Source organism: Dermochelys coriacea, chromosome 9 (assembly GCF_009764565.3).
Source record: "Dermochelys coriacea isolate rDerCor1 chromosome 9, rDerCor1.pri.v4, whole genome shotgun sequence".
Classification (NCBI taxonomy): Eukaryota; Metazoa; Chordata; order Testudines; family Dermochelyidae; genus Dermochelys; species Dermochelys coriacea.
The window spans coordinates 59,461,069-59,476,257 of NC_050076.1; the positions used below are offsets into that span (position 1 = coordinate 59,461,069).

At 47.7% G+C, this 15,189-nt stretch overlaps 1 protein-coding gene across 4 annotated transcripts in view; it reads left to right on the forward strand.

The window, feature by feature from the left end:
* Window positions 1-9,540: 9,540 nt before the first annotated feature.
* Window positions 9,541-15,189, forward strand: part of FAAH2 (fatty acid amide hydrolase 2) — a 38,774-nt gene continuing 33,125 nt past the window's right edge. For 2 of the 4 annotated variants that reach the window (XM_038417017.2, XM_038417018.2), the window contains exon 1: window positions 9,542-9,837. In XM_038417017.2, the coding sequence (XP_038272945.1) occupies window positions 9,607-9,837 (231 nt within the window). In that variant the 5' untranslated portion in view covers window positions 9,542-9,606. Of the gene's footprint in view, window positions 9,838-11,987; window positions 12,024-15,189 lie in introns of those variants that run through there. The other 2 variants (XR_005294974.2, XM_043493001.1) reach the window with 2 other exon arrangements.

Consider the following 15,189-nt stretch of genomic DNA (forward strand, 5'->3'; position numbering starts at 1 on the left):
TCCCCCTTTTAGGCTGGGGGGGATCCTTTAGCGGTGGATGGGCTTCTCCCGCCCACTTCCCGGATCCCAATAAGACTACTTTTCTATAGCCATTTGGCCTTTCCCCATCACAATAGGCATCTCCCATGGTCCATTGTGAGTTAAGTGTTCCCTGATGAGCCATTTAATTTTTGAAATACTTTGTGGGTGTTACCCCAGGAGCAAACATTTGAAATCTAGATATAGAGCAATACTCATAACTTGAAGTACAAAAATGATACATGCATACAAATAGCATAATCATATTCAGCGAATCATAACCTTTCCATAGACATCTTACATGGCTCATTTTGTACAAGATTTGTTGCAATTATATAGCAGTGGTAGTAACAATGATGTATGTGGTCATATTTTAATCAGATAATGTCACACCCTAAAGCTCATCCAATGTGCCAGGACTACAATCCCTAGCGGGCCACTAAAGCAACATATCACATTTATAAAGCTGATACTATAGTCTTTGGATATCCTGTTTCCAAAGCATTCCACAGCATCACATATCTCAAAACCTTTGGCAAGGCTTTTGTCTCTAAGATACATTTTAGCAGACTCTTATCAAGATGAAGACTATCCCTCCTGGGAGACTGAGGTTTACATTTGTGCCATGAAACCCTGGTGTTTTCCCAGTGTGTGTTCCCTGTGAATTACTGGTTGTACAAATGCTGACTTATGAAGTTTGCAGCCATAAAAATAGCTTGATAAGGAAATGAATTCCCCTTCATTTCAAGCTTTTCCCTTGGCTCTGTAAGCACTATTTGAGAATTTTATCCTTTGACTCCCAATCTTCTGCCACAGACACAAGCAGAGTGAAGAGATACAACTGGTCGATGCAAATACAAAACAAATACTTGAAGGCAGGACCTCTTTGCCTTGGTGCCAAATCTTGTGATTTTTTCCATGTGTTTTATGATATTTGATGCTCAAAGTCCCAGGTCCTGGATTCAGGTGATTATGTGAGAATCTCAGCTTGCACTTAAAAATGTTCCTAGCCCTCATCATTGTGGAGAAAAGCTTAAAGATGTGATCTCTAGTGGATATGACTGTGACGGGTTGGATCACAGAAACCCCCTGGGATCTGCCAACTGATGTGCCAAGACTACTTCTGCTCCTGCTCTTCTGCCCAGTCAGCTTAGGACTTCAGTACCCTCTCTGGTTTGAGCCAGACCCGCTAGCCTGCTGCAAACCCAGACCCAGGTCCGAACCATATCCCCTAACAGCTGTAGGCTTAACTGAAAGCAGCTTATAGAAGAGTGCCTGTTTTTAACGCTCAGATGCCCAACTCCCAATGGGGTCCAAACCCTAAATAAATCTGTTTTACCCTTTATAAAGCTTATACAGGGTAAACTCATAAATTGTTCACCCTCTATAACACTGATAGAGAGGTATGCACAGCTGTTTGCCCTCCCCCCCCCATTAATACATACTCTGGGTTAATTAATAAGTAAAAAGTGATTTTATTAAATACAGAAAGTAGGGTTTAAGTGGTTCCAAGTAGTAACAGACAGAACCAGTGAATTACCGAGCAAAACAAAATAAAACACGCAAGTCTAAGTCTAGTACAGTAATAAAAACTGAATATAGATTTAATCTCACCCTTAGAGATGTTTCAATAAGTTTCTTTCACAGACTGGACACCTTCCTAGTCTGGGCACAATCCTTTCCCCTGGTACAGCCCTTGTTCCAGTTCAGGTGGTAGCTAGGGGATTCCTCATGATGACTCCCCCTTGGTCTGTTCCACCCACTTATATATCTTTTGCACAAGGCCGGAATCCTTTGTCCCTCTGGGTTCCCATCCCTCCTTCTCAATGGAAAAACACCAGGTTAAAGGTGGATTACAGTTCAGGCAATATGACCACATGTCCTGTGAGACCCCAAGCCTTCATTCCTCCCAGCCTGACTCACAGGAAGGCCTGCCTGCTAACAGAGCTGACCACAGTCAACTGTCCTGGTGAATGGGAGCCATCAAGGTTCCAAACCACCACCAATGGCCCACACCTTGCATAATTACAATAGGCCCTCAGAGCCACACTACATATCTCCAGTCACAGATACAAGTGTGATACATCCACACAAATAGGATGACCACACTCAGTAGACTACAAGCTCCACAATGATACCCCACAAGAGACCCCCTGCATGAAGCATATTCCAACCACATTCACGCTCATCAGCATACCTTCACAAAGTCACATAGAGTGCGTCACAATGACACCGAAAGACCAATAAAAAGAACCTCATATTCATTATTTTTAAACCCATCATGATTTTTGAATGCTTGGGGCTCTGTTCTACTCTATATAGGTCAGGGGTCTCAAAGTCCCGGCCCACGGGCCATCTGCGGCCCGAGAACCTCCCCACTGCAGCCCACGGAAATTGTTTAAAAAGTTCTTTCATTCGGCCCTCGTGGCTGCCGGCCAAGTAGTGGGGCGGAGTGGAGCAGGCAGAGAGATTCACATGCCCCTCCCCCCAACGTTGCTCCATCCTGCTGCTCCTGGGACCCTCGGCAACATGTCATTCATAAAACTTTTGAGGTCTGTGGCCTGGGGGACATTCAGCTCGGGTAACTTGGCTCCCTGCAAGCAGTTCCCTGTCCTTGCTGTTGCTGGTGGAGCTGCAGAGGAGAGACCCATGCAGCCACACTGTCGGCTCTGCTGCAGGCGCTGCCCCCCTCAGCTCCCATTGGCTGTGGGAGAGGGACAGAGATACCATCACTAGTCGCCAGACAGAGTCCGCCATGGAGGTAGTTTCACTAGTCACCGGGCAGAGTCAGCTGGGGCGGCATGAAGCCATGGGAGAGAGGGAAAAGGGTGAGAAACAGGTTGGGAGGTGGCGTGACTCGTGAGGCTCCAATTACAGCGCGAGGGGTCACGCTGCTTCCGTCCCCCCTCCCCAAGCGCTGACTCCATGGCCAATGGGAGCTCCGGGGGATGGCGCTGCATGAAGGCAATGTGCCTGGTGCCTGCAGATAAGATAAGAAGAAAGGAAAGAGGTTCTTTCTAGGTGTTGGCATTGCAGGTCTGTGTAATGAAATGGGGCCTTGATTTAATTTTTTACCCACTGTCCCATGTAATGTTGGTAGGTTATGTAGGAGAGGGCCATCTCAGCAGGAGCATCAGGAGGCACTGGACCTGATGGGAGCATAATCCCAGACACGCAGGGAGGGTTAGAACCACCCACTGCCCCATCACCCACCCCACTGCCATGCTCCTTACCCCCTGCATCTTACATGTGGGCAGACCATGACTGTGCCTCCTCCTCAGCTGCTTTTGTGCCCAAGGAGGCCCAGCCCAGCAAGGTCCTGCTGTCAGCAGAGTGTGGAGTGTGGGAAAGTGGAGCAGGAACTGCCTCGTGGTAGGATGGTCTTGGTGAAGGTGCTTGGTGGTCCCTGAGAGACCAGGTTTCTATTCTTGGTGCTGCCTCTGCCAGCGATGTCCTGTGTGACCTTGGGCAAGGCCTCAATTCCCCAGCTATCACACAGGGATAATAATAACCCATTGTGCAGGGATAATAATAACCCATCTCTCTCTCACACACACGGGTTGCTTGTAAACAGCCTTACAGAGAGATGTCTCGACCTAAAAAAAGGAAAATTGATGACGAACACTGCCAACTCCAAGATAAGTGGACTGTTGATTATTTTATCATTGAGTACAAACAGACTGCTTCATGCTTGATCTGCAAAGACAAAGTTTCTGTTTTAAAAGACTACAATATCAAAGGACATTACACAACAAACATGCACAGCAATATGATAAATGTCAGGGAGAAGAGAGAGAGAAGATGGTCTTACAATTGAAAAAAGAATTAGCGAAGCAGCAACAGCTTTTTCAGAAAGCGAGAAAAGAGTCAGAGTCAGCAGTTTTGGCAAGTTATGTCATGAGTAAAATGATTGCTAAGTGTGGGAAGCCATTTACTGGTGGTGAATTTATTAAACAATGCTTTATTAAAGTCAGTGAGATCGTATATCCCGATAGGCTGATATTGCTGAAAACATCTCTCCTATCTCCAAATACAGTAGCAGAGCATATTCTTGAGCTTTCTAAAGATATCAATGGGCAGCTGGTCAAGAAAAGCACAGCTTTCCGCCCATTATTCAATCACAATTGATGAGAGCACCGATTTGGTTGACAGTGTGCAGCTTGCCATATTTGTGAGAGGCGTTGATGAAAACTTTGCAGTAACTGAAGAACTGCTCAGCTTGTAAACAATACGCGGTAGAACAAGAGCCAGTGAAATTTTTCACTGCTTCACAGAAGCACTGGAACAACTCAGTCTGCCATAGCACTTGTTCGCAGGCTTAACCACTGATGGGGCTCCAGCAACGATTGGTCAAAAAAACGGATTGGTAGCACTAGTACAAAGAAAGAGGGCTGAACAAAACACGGAGCAACCAATAGTATTACACTTCATCATTCACCAACAAGCACTGTGCAGTAAATCTTTGAAATCTGACAATGTCATGTCAGTTGTTGTGAAATGTGTGAATTATATTCGCTCAAGGGGCTTGCAGCACAAACAGTTTCGTGCTTTCTTGGAGAAAACTGAATCTAATTATGGTGACTTGCTCTACTTCACTGACATGCGGTGGCTAAACAGGGGTTCTACTTTAAAGAGATTCTTTGAATTGAAAACAGAGGTGAAAAGATTCATGGGAGAAATTAAAACACCTGTACCACAATTTGGAGATCACAAATAGATGACAGATCTTGCTTTCTTTGTTGATGTAACACAAGAGCTGAATATCCTAAACCTGAAGCTGCAAGGTCCAGGCCAGCTGGTGACAGCAGTGTAGGTTAACGTGAGAGCATTCACAACTAAACTAAAATGGTGGAAAAATCAGATTTCTCAGGGGAATCTCACTCATTTCCCAGCATGCAAGTTACTCATTTCCCATATGGAAGTCACTTGTGGAAGAGCTCGGCTCTGAAATACAGTTCAGTGGTTCTGAATACACTAGTAAGCTTGACTTGCTTTTGCAAAAATTTGATCAGCGGTTTGCAGATTTCAGAAAGCACAAAGAAAGCTTTGATATGTTTGCTAATCCATTTTCTGTTGGTGTGGAAACAGCACCATGAGATTTATAAGTGGAACTCATTGATATGCAGTGTAACACATCTTTAAAGACTAAATTCAGAGGAACCGAGGATATCACAGAGTTCTTCAGACAGCTACCACCATCTTTCCCAAATCTTTGCAAAACCTTCAGAAAAATCATGTCCTTACATTTGTGAGAAACTTTTTTCCACAATGAATATAAACAAGTCAAAATACCGAACACAACTATTTGATGCACACCTTGCTGCAATCCTGAAGGTTTCAACTGCTCAGTCGCTGAGGCCATACATCAACAAATTGACAGAACTGAAGTGTTGCCAGGTGTCTGGCAAACACTAAAAACTCTGGCAGGTGAAGAATTGTATACAGTTGTATGACAGTTTTATTATTTCTAAGAAATTCAAAATAAAAAATACAATATAAATGTTTTATTTTCTGAACACGATCTTCAGTGATATTATTGGCCCCCTGGGAGGATTTGAGGAGTGGTATTGGCCCTAAGTTAAACTGAGTCTGAAACCCCTGATCTAAAGAGACATGACAAGTGAGGCGGTATCTTACAGATGGGGTGTGGCGACATGGATACAGTGACTTGCCCCAGGTAACCTACACAGTCTGTGGCAGAGGCAGGAATTGAACAGAAGTCTTCTGACTTCCAGTTCAGTGTCTTAACCACAAACCAGGCTCAGAGGAAAGGTGGCCACCTATTAGATCTTGATGAGCTGTCTCATTTGTGAAGTGTTTTGGGCCCCTTCGGGATGAAAGGTCCCAGATAAATCCAAGCCATATATAAACAGCTGAGGGCCGGGTGACACTGTACAGCCCTGATGAAGAGAGACCCCTCTGCTGGAAAACTCACTCTGTAGCTGTGACCAGTGCTATGCATGGTGAGGTTCCTACTTCCCCTCAACCCTCAAGGCTCTGCGAGGAGCTCCTGACATGATGCTGTCACTTCTCAGAGTTAAGGGTGCAATTTGGGGTCTTGGACTGGTATTCAGGACTCATCAACCACTCCACCGATAAGAAGCAAAACACAGCTACCTGTCCCAGCCTGCCTGAACCTGGGCTTTTGTGCACGGTCAGCTGATCCTTTTGCTCTCTCTCTCTCCCTGGATTGTTCACTTATCTGGCCAGAGACCGATTGTGTTACTCTGTTGGGACTCAGCAGCACAAATCAAGCCCCCCACCCCACCTTAAGTCTGACTATCCTGGTTTCATTGAGGTGGGGGCTGTTAGCTACCCCCTGTCTGAAAGCAATCAGAGCTCAGGTAGCTGGCAGGCCACATATGGTGGGCCCGGCCCTGCTCTTCCTGCGCTTAGAAGTGCAGGGAGAATAGCACAATGGAAGATCCATAGAATAGGAGGTCCCTGATTACATCATAAACTGTCTGGGTGAAGCTGAGCTCACAGACCCTGTGAATAGAACAAGCCCCCATGTTGCTCACTGCAGCCCACTTGTTTTCTGTGGGCATCCAAAGATTGTTTAAAGGTTTCTAATGGGCAGTGCACCAGCTATGCTAAAAATGAATGCACCTATTACATTACAGCTAACAGAGGGAAAAGGAAAGGGGGGGGCTGTTTACAATGGGTCAGGTTTTTTACTGTGTTGGTTTCTAGCTGATGGAAGGTGCTAGAATGACAGCCCTGGACACTGGCACCCTTATTGCACAGAGCAACCTAGGCTGTGATGGTGCAAACTTCCACTGGGTTTAGGGCTACCTTGGAGGAGTCCCCTCTAGGGATGAGGCAGTCAGTCTCCATGGCTCATGCAGTCCTTAGCTTGGCTGTTGGGATGGTTAACAGGAGGGCCAAATGTGGTGTGGAAATTTGCTCAACAGAAGCCAGACTGAGATCAAACTATGGATCTATCAACACTAGAGATTTTGACTGAGTTTGCATTATGCGTAATACCATTCACTGACGCATGAGCTAATATAATGAGAGAATCCACTCTCATGTTTCAGGGCAACTACCTTCTGGGATCAGGAAGGAATTTCTCATCACCCCATATACTGCACTGCATGTTTGACCAGGTGCCCGAGAATCTGCACAAGAACAGCCTACATAAAAAGCATCAGGTATTGGCCCCTGATGAAGACAGGTACCAGATTATCTGGGTGAGTTGTACAATCTGATCAGGGAAAAGCCTGTGTTGTCATGTTTAAAATGTCATGGGGAGGAGACAAACTCTACTTGTATGGAGTGAAATAAGGGAGGAAGGCTTGATGCCTAGATACTATAGTGACTGGTGCTGTAACATTATCCATTGGGACAGTACATACCAGCTCATTGATGTTTTACACCAGCGGCATATGATGAGGGACTGTGCCTACTGACTCAGGTGGTTACTGTTACTAGCTTTAGATAGGTTTCAGAGTAGCAGCCGTGTTAGTCTGTATTCGCAAAAAGAAAAGGAGTACTTGTGGCACCTTAGAGACTAACAAATTTGTTAGTCTCCAAGGTGCCACAAGTACTCCTTTTCTTTTTGCGAATACAGACTAACACGGCTGCTACTCTGAAACCTGTGATTATGCAAGGCACTGAATTTAGCCGTATAGAGTGGAAATCTGTCAACTTCATGAAAAAACTCGCACAGATACAGACAGACATCATCTTCCTCTCCAAATGCAAACAGATGGACATCATACCGAAAGGACTGAAGGTAAAAAATCCATTACAATCTACATACCACACAGACTATGCTGACAGCTTGTGCCACACACTCTCAAGGAAACTGCGGAACCACCTGATCAACATCCTCTACAGCAAACAGGGAAAGATTAAGAATGAGCTCTCAAAACTGGATACTCTCATAAAGAACCCACCTTCCACACAAACTTCCTCGTGGCTGGACTTTACAAAAACTAGACAAGCCATTTACAAAACACACTTTGATTCTCTACAAAAGAAAAAGGACACTAAAATTTGTTAGTCTCTAAGGTGCCACAAGTACTCCTTTTCTTTTGGCTTTAGATAAACGCCTTGACTAGCCAGATCTCCTACAGGTGGCTTACTGCACCCAGGGAGCTTTCAAAATGAGAAACTGTCTCCTTCAGCATCCTTGAGGGAGGAAAACCCCTTTGTACAAGAGAGAAATTGCCATATGAGATGTGCTGAGGCACATTTAGCTTCAGCTTCTCAGCACTTCCATCTGTTCTGCTCTAAGGCTGGATGCTGTGTGCAGAGTTCCCTATCTCATTTTCTCAAAGTTTGGTGACATTCACAAGCTTGTCTCCATCACTGCCCAGCCAGTATGCTTGTCACTTGCTTAGACCCTCAGCAGATACACAGCCATGGGGAAAGTTGGACTGGCCACAGCATGCAGTCTCCACCGTGACTATCCCACTGGGTAGAAGTAGGAAACTGCTGAATGTGTCTCTTCATAGTCTCTTGTGCAACATGCTTATAAATTAAACCCTGTCTGCTCTCCAGTAGCTACTCCAAAAGACAATAACCAACCACTGCTAGCTGCTACTGGAGTTGCTCTTTGAGATCAAGTGGTACTGTTCTAAGCTTTAGTGCAGAAGGTTTTGGGTTTAAACTCTGCTGATGACCACAGGGTGGGAAGGTAGCTCTAAAACAGGTATCTGAACAGGAGCTCTAACTCCTGTGCCCACAAGAACTTGGGACAAGCTTTCCCTGTCAGCAGCAGGCAGAAGTCACTGATTATCTTTCTGTAACGTTAATATGCTCGTTTCAGAGTAGCAGCTGTGTTAGTCTGTATTCGCAAAAAGAAAAGGAGGACTTGTGGCACCTTAGCGACTAAAAATTTATCTGAGCATAAGCTTTCGTGAGCTACAGCTCACTTCATCGGACGCATTTGGTGGAAATACAGTGGGGAGATTGATATACACACACAGAGAACATGAAACAATGGGTTTTATCATCACTCTCCTTACAGTGTGTATGATAAAACCCATTGTTTCATGTTCTCTGTGTGTGTATATCAATCTCCCCACTGTATTTCCACCAAATGCGTCCGATGAAGTGAGCTGTAGCTCACGAAAGCTTATGCTCAAATAAATGTGTTAGTCTCTAAGGTGCCACAAGTCCTCCTTTTCTTTTTACCAATACAGACTAACACGGCTGCTACTCTGAAATATGCTCCTTGTATCTCATGCGGCTGTAAGCAAGTACAAGGTAGATTGTATAAAAACAGGACATATGATCACCCTAGCTGGGGGGGTTGCCCCAGCAGTGCTGTCTCTGGTGGGCGAGGGGGGGTTGCCCTGGCAGCGCTGTCCCTGGCTGCGGGGGGGGGGTGTCGCTGGCCACGAGCTCCCCAGTGAGCGCTGCCCAGGGCTTGGGATTCCCTCCCTCGACCAGCCTCTGACACGCCCTCCCCGCAGTGCCCCAGCGCTCGCCCCGCCCTAGGGGGCGAGCTTCCGATTGCCCCGCCCCGCGGGGCGCTGCCATTTCCAGCTCCCTCGGCCGTGGGGAGGAGGGAGCCTGCGGACTATAGAGGCGGCGGCTCCGCGAGCTGCACTGTGGGTCCCCTCCCCCTCCCCCACTATGGCGTTGTCGCGCGCGGAGCGCTGCCTCGTGCTGCTGCTGCGGCTCCTGTCGCGCGCGTTCCTCATGCTGCTAAGCGTGGCGGCGCGCGCTTCCGCGGCGCTTGCCTCCGACGCCCGCGCGTTGCCCCGGCCGGCCGGGGCGCCCCCCACCCGCTGCGTGCCACCGCCGGCCCAGCCGCTGCTGCAGCTGTCGGCGGGTCAGCTGGCTCGGCGCATCCGCCGCCGGGAGGTAAGAGCAGGGGGCGGGGGCTGCTGGGATTTGTAGTTCGCCTCCCGGGAGGGGCGCCCTTAGGGCAGGACTCCTGGGTTCCCTGCCTAGCTTTGTGCGCCGCAGTGAAGGGGGCCCCGCTCTGCGTACCCGCGTGGAGGACCCGCTGTGCGCCCCGCCCTCCCTTGCGCCCCGCCCCCCGGGCGTGTGGGGGACCCGCTACGTACACTCATTGCTGCACCCTCCTGCCCCCAGAAATGGGGGACATCCTCTCTATAGCTTGACATCGTGCCTGCCTGGGGTGGGGGGCACCCTCTATATACCTGGTGCTGCACTTTGTGGGTAGCAGGGGGAGTCCCAGTGCCAGCTGTGTGCGGTGGGATGGGGTATATGTGTGCGGGGTGAGGGCAGCCCCATTTCATTCCTTTGCTGGGCTTCTCTCAGCACCAGAAGATATAGACCCAAGGGGCGCCAGGTCTCCGATCAGGCTGCCTTGGCCAGGAGCCATCCAGAGGCACTCTAAGTGCACTCTCCTATGGGAAAGGACTAGTTCTCTCTTCTTCCTCTTGTCTGATAGATCATCCTGAGCATCTGCTGGGGAGAGGGAGACCTGGCTGACATTACCAGAGTCTGTTGGCTCAATACTATGGGAGGAGTGGATGTCTGGAGAGCTGATCTTGTGGAACATATGAATTCCATAAACTCCCAGCTAGACCTCTCCTTTCCCCTAGTAATGAGCTGATTAGCCTTGGCAAAACAAGCCATCGCTTTCTCCTGGTCAGGACACTATGTAATCCTATTTGGGCATAATATTCCTTGAAATACAGGCAGTTCTGAGAGACGGGGGACTTTTGGGAATTCTGTATAGAGGAAGTACCTGTCATATAATTCTCAGTGGAGGCATGCCTTGATGGGGGAATGTGTCAACATACAATGCAGAAATGACAGGTCCACCGTAACAAGCAGTGCAACTTCCAGAGACTGCAGCTCCTGGCATATATTCTAAATTGATCCAAGGGCTTGTTTACACCAGTGGTTTTCAACCTCTTTTTGATTTGTGGACCCCTAACAAATTTTGAACGGAGGTGCGGACCCCTTTGGAAATTCAACCTGTGGTCTGTGGATCACTATCATAGAAATCTTAGACTGAAAACTGACTGAACAGAATTCATCTATAAATGTTGCGTTGCTCGGCATGGCATTTGATGCAGCGTGAGAAAGGGCGCTAAACTGCGGGCTTCTACAGTAATGACAACACTGCTGTATGTAAGGGGACTGTTGCCCACTTACTAACATTCAGTGGGGGTGTTTTGGTTGGCTAGCTCCCAGTAATAAAAGGGGAAAGGTCTGTGGGAAATCAGGACCCTGAGATTGATAGTCCCCAGGAACAATGGGGAGAGGCCAATGCTCCAGGTCAGCCTGAATGACAGGGTGGGCAGGCTAATCAGAGAGTCAGGAAGCTAGGGAGGTCCCGTCCCCCGTGTGACCTGGATTTGCCTGGGTCAGACAGAGTGGGGCTGAGCTGAGGAGAAAGCAAGGGCCCAAGCTAAGCTGGGGAGCAGAGCTGTGCCAGATCCAGAGAGAGCAGACCCTGTCCTGGGAGCAGAGTTGCAGCCCCAAAGTCAGAGGCACAGCCCAGAGAGAGCAGACTTGCCCTGGGAGGAGAGCTGCAGCAACCAGAGCCAGAGGGGCCAGAAAAACAGCCCAGGAAGCAGGTCAGTGCTGGGAGCAGAGTCACAGAAGCAGCCTGCAGAGCAGACCTGTCCTGGGAGCAGAGCTGCAGCAACCAGAACCAGAGGGGCCAAAGAAGCAGCCCAAGGAGCTGGAGGCAGAGCAGCAGCAGCAGTGCAGAGACAGAGTGGTGCAGCTGGGGCTGGAGCAGTCTGGAGCTGGGTGTGGTGAGCAGCTGGAGAGACGGGGGGGGACCCTGGGCAGCGGGCCCAGCACAGTGAGACGCCTCAGCCAAGGGGCTCTGCAGGCCAGGCTTGGATCATAACCCCAACAGGTCGGGAGCGATACTGGGAAGAAGGGTCCTACCACTTAGAGCCTGAGAGCGTGCAGCCACCACCAGAGCGAGTGTCCAACTCACAGCATCCCTACAGCACAGCCAGGGCCTGAGAAGAAGGCCTGGGACTTACAAGGAACAGACTGTGAACTGCCCTGACATTGCAGAGACACTGTTGGTGATGTTCCCTGTCACAGAGCAGGTTGATGTGTTTCCTTTAACCTTTCCCATTTTTCCTTTATTCTTTTTAAAATTAATTGTTGATTAAATAACTTGCATTTGCTTTAACTTGTATGTAATGGTCAGTGGGTCAGAGAAGTGCCCAGTGCAGAGAGAGTAGTCCGGAATGGGGACACCCTGTCCTAGGTGACCACAGCAGGGTTGGGGGTCGAGCCCCCCAAGAATCCTCGGCCCAGCCTTGTTGGGGTTACGAGGACTCTGCCAGACAGGAGAGTGGAAGGGGAGTCCTCAAGGCAGGGAGACCACTAGGTAAAGGAAGTGGGAGCGAGGACTCAGATCCTTTCACTAGCCCACTTCACCGGGGAAGTGCAGAAGCCAGGAAAGTTCCCCACAAGAGCGGGACTATTCCCCCGCTTACATGTAGGTCAGGGTATTCACATACGGAATGTCTTTTCTGGGAGCTGAAACTTTACTTTCATAGTCATCTTTCACAAAACCCTTAGACATAGTCTGCCTATGTTGAAAAACTCTGGTATATGCTTACAGTCCTGCAGCGGTGCAGCTGTAGCACTTTGTGAAGATTCTGCCTACACACGGACTGGAGCCTGAGCTCTGAGACCAGCCCCTTTATGGGGTCCTGGAGCTCAAGCTCATGTGTGATCCCTAATGTATATATTGCCATCTTATAGCCCTGCAACCCTAGCCCTGCAAGCAAGAATCACAGGTGTTTAATTGCATTGTAGTCATACCTAGTGAGGCAATGGGAATGTCTACATTGCAATTAATGGGTATTAATCTACATTAATATGACTTCCACTTGGTTCAAGATTAATCTTTATGCAGCATTGTTTTCTGGGAGTTGGTGTAGGCCACACCTCTATATTAAAGTTGCCATGGGTCACAATCTGGTGTGAAAGAAGCCCTAATCATCTCTCCTCATTTTTATGATCAGTTTCATGTTTCTCAATCCTCTAGGAAGGTTGTGACACTGAGCACTGGATGCCTTATTAATGCATGACAAAACCCATGTCAGTAACAGTTGGTGTGTAACAAATGTCTGATTTTCCTAACATGTGAAAAGTTGTCTGTACACAGTTCTGAGATTTTACATTTCTGATAAAAGAAAAGGAGTACTTGTGGCACCTTAGAGACTAACAAATTTATTAGAGCATAAGCTTTCGTGAGCTACAGCTCACTTCATCGGATGCATTTGGTGGAAAAAACAGAGGAGAGATTTATATACACACACGCACAGAGAACATGAAACAATGGGTTTATCATACACACTGTAAGGAGAGTGATCACTTAAGATAAGCCATCACCAACAGCAGGGGGGGGAAGGAGGAAAACCTTTCATGGTGACAAGCAGGTAGGCTAATTCCAGCAGTTAACAAGAATATCAGAGGAACAGTGGGGGGTGGGGTGGGAGGGAGAAATACCATGGGGAAATAGTTTTACTTTGTGTAATGACTCATCCATTCCCAGTCTCTATTCAAGCCTAAGTTAATTGTATCCAGTTTGCAAATTAATTCCAATTCAGCAGTCTCTCGTTGGAGTCTGTTTTTGAAGCTTTTTTGTTGAAGGATAGCCACTCTTAGGTCTGTGATCGAGTGACCAGAGAGATTGAAGTGTTCTCCAACTGGTTTTTGAATGTTATAATTCTTGACGTCTGATTTGTGTCCATTCATTCTTTTACGTAGAGACTGTCCAGTTTGGCCAATGTACATGGCAGAGGGGCATTGCTGGCACATGATGGCATATATCACATTGGTAGATGCGCAGGTGAACGAGCCTCTGATAGTGTGGCTGATGTGATTAGGCCCTATGATGGTATCCCCTGAATAGATATGTGGACAGAGTTGGCAACGGGCTTTGTTGCAAGGATAGGTTCCTGGGTTAGTGGTTCTGTTGTGTGGTGTGTGGTTGCTGGTGAGTATTTGCTTCAGATTGGGGGGCTGTCTGTAAGCAAGGACTGGTCTGTCTCCCAAGATCTGAGAGAGCGATGGCTCGTCCTTCAGGATAGGTTGTAGATCCTTGATGATGTGTTGGAGGGGTTTTAGTTGGGGGCTGAAGGTGATGGCTAGTGGCGTTCTGTTGTTTTCTTTGTTGGGCCTGTCCTGTAGTAGGTGACTTCTGGGTACTCTTCTGGCTCTGTCAATCTGTTTCTTCACTTCAGCAGGTGGGTACTGTAGTTGTAGGAATGCATGATAGAGATCTTGTAGGTGTTTGTCTCTGTCTAACCTCAGCCATGCAGAACACAGTGCCATCCACAGCCTCAGAAACAACTCTGACATCATAATCAAAAAGGCTGACAAAGGAGGTGCTGTCGTCATCATGAATAGGTCAGAGTATGAACAAGAGGCTACTAGGCAGCTCTCCAACACCACTTTCTACAAGCCATTACCCTCTGATCCCACTGAGAGTTACCAAAAGAAACTACAGCATTTGCTCAAGAAACTCCCTGAAAAAGCACAAGAACAAATCCGCACAGACACACCCCTGGAGCCAGGACCTGGGGTATTCTATCTGCTACCCAAGATCCATAAACCTGGAAATCCTGGACGCCCCATCATCTCAGGCATTGGCACCCTGACAGCAGGATTGTCTGGCTATGTAGACTCCCTCCTTAGGCCCTTCGTTACCAGCACTCCCAGCTATCTTCGAGACACCACCGATTTCCTGAGGAAACTACAGTGTGTATGATAAACCCATTGTTTCATGTTCTCTGTGCGTGTGTGTGTATATAAATGTGTGTGTGTATATAAATCTCTCCTCTGTTTTTTCCACCAAATGCATCCGATGAAGTGAGCTGTAGCTCACGAAAGCTTATGCTCTAATAAATTTGTTAGTCTCTAAGGTGCCACAAGTACTCCTTTTCTTTTTGCGAATACAGACTAACACGGCTGCTACTCTGAAACCTACATTTCTGATGTCATTCACTAGGCTGTGGGTGAGATGAAGGTTTTAGCGCTTTATACTGAGGTGGATGATCAGTATATTGTTTCAGAGGGAGATGTTTTTCCACTATCCTAAGATGAAATAGTGATGCATGCAGTGCTTAATTTGTAATGAAAGAGGTAACGGAGATCAAGCAGTTTTTTTACTTTCATAACTGATGTGGCAAGCCCAGAGGTGCTGGGGCTATGAGTTGCCAAGCCTGGAGGTCCTGGGGCTCGGCACTGACACAA